This window comes from Syngnathus floridae, chromosome 10 (genome assembly GCF_059516105.1).
Source record: "Syngnathus floridae isolate MCC-2025c chromosome 10, RoL_Sflo_1.0, whole genome shotgun sequence".
NCBI classification, from domain to species: domain Eukaryota; kingdom Metazoa; phylum Chordata; class Actinopteri; order Syngnathiformes; family Syngnathidae; genus Syngnathus; species Syngnathus floridae.
Genome location: NC_142422.1, coordinates 1,707,422 through 1,716,176, shown reverse-complemented (window position 1 = coordinate 1,716,176; position 8,755 = coordinate 1,707,422). Strand labels below are relative to the sequence as shown.

Below are 8,755 nucleotides of genomic sequence, written 5' to 3'. Positions count from 1 at the left end.
CTCTCTCGCTCTCTTTCTCTAAATTCACCAATCTGTACATGTCCTATCCATTGTCATATATAATGCACGTACGCCCCCTAGTGGCACAGAATGCCTCATGTGGGTTTCCTTCCCGTTCCCATTGCGCATGCGCGAACTACCTTCCCGGAAACGTGCTTGAAAGCGAAAACGAAAGCTTAAACGTCATTGTAAAGCGATGGCGACAAGAGAGACGACATTCATCAACACCATGATGTCACCGTCTTCTGGCCACCTCCACGAAGGTTGGAGATTTAAAGTTTGCAGTTTTCTATTCTAACCTGAGGTTCCTGAACGTCACATGTAGTTTCCGCCATCTTTTTTCAACTGCGCATGCGCGAGAAAGCGTTCCAGGAAGCTTCGTGTTTGTTTTGACCCGCTAAACATCTGTCAAACTCGGTCAGGGAAGATTGACTTCACCCGGGCGTCGCTGGCCATAAAATTCAATAGTTTTACTTTAACATCATTATGTCGCTGTGTTGTGTCCGCCTCCATGGATTTACCTGCTGGCCACGTGAAAGAAATTAATTTTCGTGGATAGCTCGAATCGTGTTGAGAATGGACAGTATAGCGTTGGAAGTCGACGCGATCAAATTCGCCAAGACGGCCGTCACCTACGACCAAAATGGCAAATACGACGAAGCTGCGTTTTACTATAAGGTGGGTACATCCAGCGGATGTCCGCTGCTTCCTCGTCTGAAATTTGTTTGTGACTGTCAGTGTATGAATGTGTCGCTTCAGGAAGCCGCCCAGGCACTCATCTACGCCGGCATGGCGGGCTCCAAGCTGGACGGAATCCAAGACAAAGTCAACGAGTATCTGGATCGAGTGCAAACCCTCCACAATGCGTGTAAGTCCATTATAAAAGATTCCATCAAATACATGGTGACACAGCCATTTTTTTTTATCTCCCAATGATGCAGGATGTATGTGGAGGAATGTTAGTGGCATGCGTCAGACAAGGGAGTGTTTGCTCAGTCAGGACGTCTGACTTTGTTTTTCCGTGACTGCTATGTATTTATTTGTGTGTCGTGGAAACTGGGTGGATTGCATATTTTTATTGCAGCTGTCAAACTTTCCTGCTAAATGTGGCTTTAACGCTCAGAAAGCCATTTGAGAAAATCTAAAAATTGCTTTTAGATACAAACGAATGATGCTCCCTAATAATAAGGTGTGTTTTAAAATCTTCCCCATCCTAAAATGTCCGCCTAGTGAGCGCAGTGGATGCGCAGAAGAGCGACCCGCTCAAGTCTCGTCACCAGGTGGACCTGGAGCGCGCCCACTTCCTGGTCACGCAGGCTTTTGAGGAGGACGACAAGGGGAATGACGACGAAGCCGTGGAGCTCTACACTCAGGCCGTAGAGCTCTGCATCAAGACGGTCAGGATGCTCATCTTCTCTCGCTCTTCGTGGTCTCCTCCGGTTGTTCCTCACGATCTTCTCCACGCGACTCTTTATGTTCTTACAGTCCAACGAGACGTCTGACCAGGCTATGCAGACCAAGCTGAAGCAGTTGGCCCATCAGGCTTTGGACAGGTTGGTTTCAATAGATCATCACGTGACATCATGTGCTAAAGTTCTCGTGGTGTCCCTCAGGGCGGAAGGTCTCAAGCAATCACAGTCCAAGTCCGGTCCGTCGCAGACTCAGGACAGGGCGGGACCGTCGGGAGTGAAGCCCAGCTCGTCGGGACCCGTCCGGCAGTTTTTCCCGCTGGGTCCTGACTTTAGCCTCAACGACCGCCCGCAACCTCAGCCCATGAGGGCGGTCCAGTCCAGTGAACCGCAAGGTCAGCGATACTCATCCGACGAGATCGAGGTCCTCAGGTCAGTCGCAGTTGAGTCACTTTGCCGCCTTCTCTTCGACCATCATGCTCCATGTTCTTCAATATTTGTCACACCTTTCCAGGAGCACGTCGACAATCAACGGCATCGCCTACGTTCCCTTCATGAGCGTGGACCTCAAGGAGCGCTTCGCCTTTCCCGTGCCTTTCTCGTGAGTCGTCGTCTTCAACAAGGTGCAGCCAGCGCCAGCGTCCGTTAGATCTTCTTCATCTTTCCCACCAGGGACAAATCAGGCACCCTGGCTCTGTCACCCAAGCAGAAAGTCATCTTCTCCCGCTGGGTCCGACCCGACGAGATCTGCACCAATCCCACCATGATTATGTCCGTGTCCAGCTTCAGCATCAAGCAGGTCCGCAACGAGGGGGAGCCCTTCTCTCGTTGTTCCTCACTCAACTTTTCTTAACACTTTGTGGCGCAGACGGTGGTGTCCGACTGCTCCTTCGTGGCCTCGCTCGCCATCAGCGCTGCTTACGAGAGACGCTACAACAAGAAGCTCATCACCAGGTGGGCTGAACATTTCAAGATCCCATCAGCGCCATCCTGACACATCACGTCGATATGTTCCAGCATCATCTATCCTCAGAACCGACGAGGAGAACCCGAGTACAACCCGTGTGGGAAGTACATGGTCAAGCTGCACATCAACGGCGTTCCCCGGAAGGTAATGACATCATCACGCAGGCAGAAGATGAAGGCAGAAACTCACGTCTCCTCACGCAGGTGATCATCGACGACTTCCTGCCGGTGGATCGCGGCGGCGAGCTGCTGTGCTCCTACTCCAGCAACAAGAACGAGCTGTGGGTGTCGCTCATCGAGAAGGCCTACATGAAGGTGATGGGAGGCTACGACTTCCCCGGATCCAACTCGGTAGGCGGCGTCACGTTTTCGACATCTCCGGTCTTCTTCTTTGTGTATTTATCACGTTCTCTGCCATCGCCACAGAACATCGATCTTCACGCGCTCACCGGCTGGATCCCTGAACGCATCGCCATGCACTCGGACAATCAGTCGTTCAGCAAGGATGACACTTTCCGCATGCTCTTCCAAAGGTCACTTGAAATTTTTAAGCGCCGTGAAATGTTGTCAACAACATTCTTGGAGAGAAGTCTGATTTTATCATCACACTGGAGAAAAAAACAAATCCTAACTTTGACCAGCAGACGGCAGCATTGAGTCACTTTTGGACGAGATGACTCAAAAATGTGGTATCAACTTTTTTGTCCTTGCAGATTCCACAGGGGCGACGTCCTCATCACCACGGCAACGGGCGTGATGACGGAAGAAGAAGGAGAGCAATGGGGCTTGGTGCCAACTCACGCCTATGCAGTCCTCGACATCAGGGAATACAAGGTCAGCCTCCGCTAAGCAGCACCGGCAGGCACCCCGAGTCCTCCTCCTGACCCGCCCGCTTCTTGTAGAACATGCGCTTCCTCCAGCTGAAGAACCCGTGGAGCCACTTGCGATGGAAGGGCCGCTACAGCGAACGCGACGATAAGAACTGGACTCCCGAGCTTCTCAAATACCTCAACTTTGACCCCAAGACGGCGCAGAAGTTTGATAATGGTACTGGAGATCACATTTTGCTCATGGACAGCATTGGATGTTTTTTTTTTTTTTTTCTCAGGTGTGTTTTGGATCGCCTGGGAGGACTTGTGTCAGTACTATGATGTCATCTACCTGAGCTGGAATCCCGCCCTCTTCAAAGAATCCACCTGCATCCACAGGTTTGCCTCCAAACTCAAAAAGTGCTGCAAGTTCCTCTCGGGGCAAATTAGCCTGAAGTCTTGTGCGTTTCGTGTGCCATGTAGCAGTTGGGATGGAAAGCAAGGCCCGGTCAAGGATGTCTACAGTTTAGCCAACAACCCGCAGTACAAGCTGGAGGTGCAGAGTCCAGCAGGGGGCGCTGCTGTGTGGGTGCTGCTTTCCAGACACATCACTGACAAGGTTAGGACAAAGAAAGGAGAAAAAAAACTTCTCAAACACGAGGATCAGAATCATGCTTCATGTTTTTTTTTTTATTGTGATACAGGAGGACTTTGCGCAAAACCGAGAGTTCATTACGCTCGTTGTTTACAAGACGGACGGCAAGAAGGTTTATTATCCAGGTCTGACATTTGCACCCTCTGGAAGTTCGGACAACCAAAAAATTCAACAGGCAAAATATGAGCACTATTGAACAAAACTGAAAAAAAAAAACATCATGATGACATCATCCATAGGAACCGTGACCTGTCAAGGGTCAGTACTAACCAGCGATTGTTGTTGTGCAGCCGAGCCGCCTCCCTACATCGACGGCATTCGAATCAACAGCCCGCACTACCTGACCAAGATCCGACTCACCGGCGCCGGCTCGCACACCTTCACCTTGGTGGTGTCGCAGTACGAGAAGCAGAACACCATCAACTACACACTCAGGGTAGGACACAAAGACGGGTTGTTGCGACAGACAGACAACATCTAAATTTATTTATTTTTTTGCATCGCTGTTTAGTTCAAGTTTAGACTCTTAAATCTTGCGTAGAGAAGTGGAGGGAATCACCGGAGAGATTCGTGATAGCGTCGTCCTAGCATCGTCTTTGTTTACCTCTTTCCTAGTAACAAATCATCCACAAAGTGAGAGGCGTGAATTCGATTTAATCTTTCAAAGCAGATTTGAAAACACACAAATTCTCCTCATCCAATGATATTTGTTCTGCTCCAGAAGTTTTCTTTGCTCTTCTTGTTTTTGTGCTTGTATTCAAAAGTTTGCTTTGTGTGCCACATACATAACCAAGATAACCTTTTTTTTTTAATTTAGTTTCACAAACATGAATAAAGGCTGCTTTTTTATAGATAAAAGCTCCAACAATGCCATAAAGTGTTGTGATAATAGTGAGAAAAATGATCACTTTTATCATATTACAGAATTATTTTTTTTTTTTTTATTACAGAATTTGTTTTAAAGCCTTGGTTATTTTTTGTTAAAAAAAAAAAAAAAAAGAAAAGATTCTAAATGCCATGAGCAGGAATCGACTCCACACAGATTACTTGAAAGCCAGAATATTTCTTTCGTTTTGCAAAAAGCGTACATGAAACGCAAACACATGTAAGCGACCAATTATGCTTTTTTTCACAGCTTATTATACTGCTGCGCTAATGGCACGTTTGTTACTGGACGACCAGGAATGGAGCTAGGGCGCTGCCACAAAGCGAGCGGCTTCCCCTGCCGAAGTGGAGCCCAGAGTGTAGGAAAGAAAATTTCCCCTACTTCGTTATCGTATAAGAAAAAAAAAAAAAAAAAAAAGTCATAGTATAGACTCAACTGTGCAGTCAGCGAAGGGGTGCTTTCATATGCTACGATGCTACACGAGTTGCTGATTTGATATTCTAATTTTTTTTTTCTTTTGTTCTGTAGGTTTACTCTGGCTGCAAATTCAACTTCTCCAAGATCCCAAATCCCTTCACGCATACCAAACGGGTAGGCTAACGCAAACATGAACACAGCAAATATAATTCGGTGTGTGTTTTTGTAATTTTGCACACTTTGTTGTGTGGCTCAGATTAACGGCCAGTGGAAGGGCGCAAGTGCCGGCGGCTGCGGCAACTACAAGGACTCGTACAAGAACAATCCCGTCTACCAGCTGCAGCTGGATCGGGCCGGTCCGCTGCTCATAGAACTGCGAGGTTCCAGGTTAGTGTCTTTTTTTTTTTCTCATAGCATTTCATAAACCAGCCTTACTAAGTCATTGACACCCTGGGCAATGCACTTCTACTCCAGGCCTGTAGGTGGCTCTCTATATTCTCTATATATTTGACCACATATGAAAAGCTTTTTTTTTTTTTTTTCTTTTTTTAACTACTCATTTGGTCCGTTGTTGCTACCCTAAAAAAAAAAAAAAAAACATTTAAACATGTTGACCCATTTTGATGTGGCTTTCGTGCATCCTGTGAACTCAGTAACCCGTGACAGGAGCAAGTGCAAAAAGTTGCTTACTCATCTTTACTCATCTTTTTTTCTTCTGTTTAAACACTCAACATCCAAATAATCCATCACATTTCTGTGTGTGCGTGTTCAATCCATCTCACACTGCCCTCATGCACATTTACATAAGCCATCTTGTGGCTTTGTTTTTGTTTTCTTTCCCGCACTGGCATTTTCTTCTGTGGCCAGCAGAAAATCTAAATGTGCTGCACACTCAGTTTATGTAACAGCAATAATCCCGACTCCCCGTCCCTAGTATTGATTTACTTATGACACGTGACACTCCATTCTTGCATTATTTTGATCATCCGTTTTGCCCCAACTAACCTTCGAGTGTTGCCGCTGGCCGCATTAAAGGTTTGCACATGCCAAAACGTGCAACGTGATTTATGAAGCCTCGAATTAATGAGTCTCGTGGGTCATTTTATCGTATTAGTCTGCCGAACAGATTTTATAGTCAGATGTAGCACATTTTGAACGCAGGGATGAGCAGATAAAATCCAAATGTCACGCACTCAGAATGAGTTCAAGCAGACAAATCTCGGCTTATATGCGCTTGCCGGCCTCCCCTGAATTAGTGCAGCCATCAGTTTATTTTGGGTTACCATTAACTTGTCAACAATGTTCCTGTTTGGTAAAATCATTTAAAGCTACCTAAAGCATAAAAAGTGGCAATAAACTTACTGAAGCCGCTTTTCAAAATAATTGTTTACTGTTTATGCAAATGTGAAAAAAAAGTCAGTTGAGTTATTGCCACCAGTTCAAGTTGTGGGGATTTTTGATCACAGGACAAAGCAAGAAAAATAATAGTACCAGTTTCCCACAGCCAGCAGAGGGCGCTCTTGCTTGCTAAATTCAATTGTGCTCCTTCACTAGGTCATCTAAAATGGTCGTTTTCTTGGGTTTCGAGTAGCCAAAAGAGAGAAAGGATATTATATAGTTAAGGAGCTACATTAGAAAAAAATAATAAGAGACAAAAACAATATTGCGGTGACCCAGTTACAATGAAATTTGCATGAATTTCAGACCTCCAATGTTATCTGTGCAGGGACACATTCAGTATGACTAGAATTGCAAATTGTCTTCACTTTTAATATCTTTTTTTTAAAATATTTGACCAGTTTTAATCGTCTGATTTGAAATCGAGTTATTTGTCATTTTGTTTTGTAGCTTTTACTGTATATAATATCAGGTGCTCATAGATTTATTTGGCTTGACAGTCTTAATGGCCCTCCGAAAGAAGCTATGGCTACAATGCGGCCCGTGAAAAAAAATGAGTTTGACACCCTTGGGATAAACAAATTATATAAATGCAGCAGACAACAAAAGAGGCATACAAATCAAGGCTGAACGTTTATCTGCCGGAGCGCAGACATCCTCTACTAATGCGATTCAAGTGGCCAAAGTGGATTGAAGTGTGATATGCATTTGTCCGATTCACTTATTCAACACACCGGGAACAAAAGATGACAAAGTGATGTAACATCTCCTACTCAGGAGGACATCGCGTGCGTCTTCACACATCTCCTCTGAAAATTGAAATCATTCCGATGTTTTGTAACGCGTGCTGACAGGCAATACAGCGTCGGCTTCGAGATGGTCACCGTGTCGACCACGAGCGACGCCAGCTCCACTTCCACCAACAAGAGGAGCAGCGGAGATTACAGGTTGGCCATTTTCAAAGTAGGCTTTGGAGCCAGGCTTCATGTTTTTTGTCCTCATCGTGTGTGCAGATGCGGCTTCTGCTACATGGACTGCGAGCAGGTCCCGGCTGGCGTGTACAACGTGGTGCCAACCACCTTCCTGCCCAAACAGGAAGGGCCTTTCTTCCTGGACTTTGCCAGCACCGCCCCCCTCAAAGTGGCTCAGCTACAATGATTGATCTTCTGTCCAAACCCGCCAATCACAAGTGGACTCACCATGCCAATGAATTTTATTTTATTTTTCTTTCAAGACAAAATGCTCACATGTCTCGTAATATGGCTGTCTGCAATTATAATGCATTATGGAGACACATTAAATGGCCGTGTTCTATACCAACTTTTTTTTTCAGTGAACAAGAGTGAAGGGATTCGTTCTTTTTTCAGTTCATACGATTCAACCAGTAGGTGTCAGTAATGCGCATTGAAGCTGGTGCCACGTTGCCGTAAAATAAAACGAAGAAGAAAATGACGTCACTTCCTGTTGACGAACGAGTCGTGAGTTGCATTTCCCGTTGGACAACTGAATTAATCTGTGAGTGAATGAGTCAGTGAATGAATGAATGAGTCAGTGAATGAATGAGTGAGTGATTTGCATTTACAGTTCATCGCGAGAACGGATCAGTGAGGGAACGACTACTGACTTTCCCGTTCGCGAACGAGTCAATGGGTCAACTGCCTTCCTTCCTTCCTTCCTTTTTTCCTTCCGGTGCATCAACGGTTCAGTCAGTGAACGTGTTGCGTTTCGCTCCTGGCGTGGACTATGTAAGCCAGAATGTCGATTTACGATTTGCCAAGGAAAGAAAGAACCACTCACTGAAACACTACTTCTTTTATGCTCGCTTTCTCCAAGCTAACGGCTAACTTTATTGCATGAAGGGATGCGCCGTTGTGCAACAACGGGGAGATGATGCTTCTCTTTGGCTAATCTTTATTTTATAACACTTATAGTAGTTTTTAAATAACGTGTATGCATATATACGCCTAAATATTATTATCCAATATATCTACTGCAATTTCACATTAGATTGCTGGTTTGAAATTTACTTATATTATTAATATTATTTTAATAAACATTAAAAACCTGTTAAAACTTGTCTGGTGTTTTATTCCTTGTTTTTATTTTTTTGGGCATGAAAATGCTTTATTTATTATTTGACAATATGTATATGTGTTTTACGTTGTGTAAATGTGTTGGTGTCCCCCAAAATAAAGAGCAAGTCGTCAAATACACA

General features: G+C 45.1%; 1 protein-coding gene across 3 annotated transcripts; it reads left to right on the top strand.

Annotated features, from left to right (window-relative positions):
* The first annotated feature begins 206 nt into the window (after positions 1-206).
* On the top strand, positions 207-7,860 carry capn7 (calpain 7). Of its 3 annotated transcripts, XM_088387323.1 has the most exons (21): positions 209-678; positions 760-868; positions 1,231-1,397; positions 1,486-1,553; positions 1,614-1,841; positions 1,924-2,010; positions 2,082-2,208; positions 2,278-2,363; positions 2,427-2,520; positions 2,580-2,726; positions 2,802-2,908; positions 3,089-3,209; positions 3,278-3,422; positions 3,484-3,583; positions 3,668-3,803; positions 3,889-3,964; positions 4,130-4,275; positions 5,254-5,316; positions 5,399-5,529; positions 7,395-7,487; positions 7,554-7,860. In XM_088387323.1, exons 1-21 carry the CDS (start codon positions 577-579, stop codon positions 7,696-7,698), a joined length of 2,478 nt encoding a protein of 825 aa, XP_088243449.1. In that variant the 5' UTR covers positions 209-576; the 3' UTR covers positions 7,699-7,860. The 3 variants fall into 3 exon arrangements, 1 of the variants encoding a protein (XP_088243449.1); XR_015860886.1 differs by lacking the exons at positions 5,399-5,529; positions 7,395-7,487; positions 7,554-7,860 and adding an exon at positions 4,975-5,083 and having other exon boundaries at positions 207-678; positions 5,254-5,306; XR_015860887.1 differs by lacking the exons at positions 5,399-5,529; positions 7,395-7,487; positions 7,554-7,860 and adding an exon at positions 4,975-5,088 and having other exon boundaries at positions 207-678; positions 5,255-5,290.
* The last annotated feature ends 895 nt before the right edge of the window (positions 7,861-8,755 follow it).

Excerpts from the sequence above, each read along its gene's own strand:
- capn7 (XM_088387323.1), top strand. The coding sequence starts at position 577 with ATGGACAGTATAGCGTTGGAAGTCGACGCGATCAAATTCGCCAAGACG. Across the intron at positions 1,398-1,485 it reads TAGAGCTCTGCATCAAGACG|TCCAACGAGACGTCTGACCA; the intron begins GTCAGGATGCTC and ends ATGTTCTTACAG. Across the intron at positions 3,423-3,483 it reads GGCGCAGAAGTTTGATAATG|GTGTGTTTTGGATCGCCTGG; the intron begins GTACTGGAGATC and ends TTTTTTTCTCAG.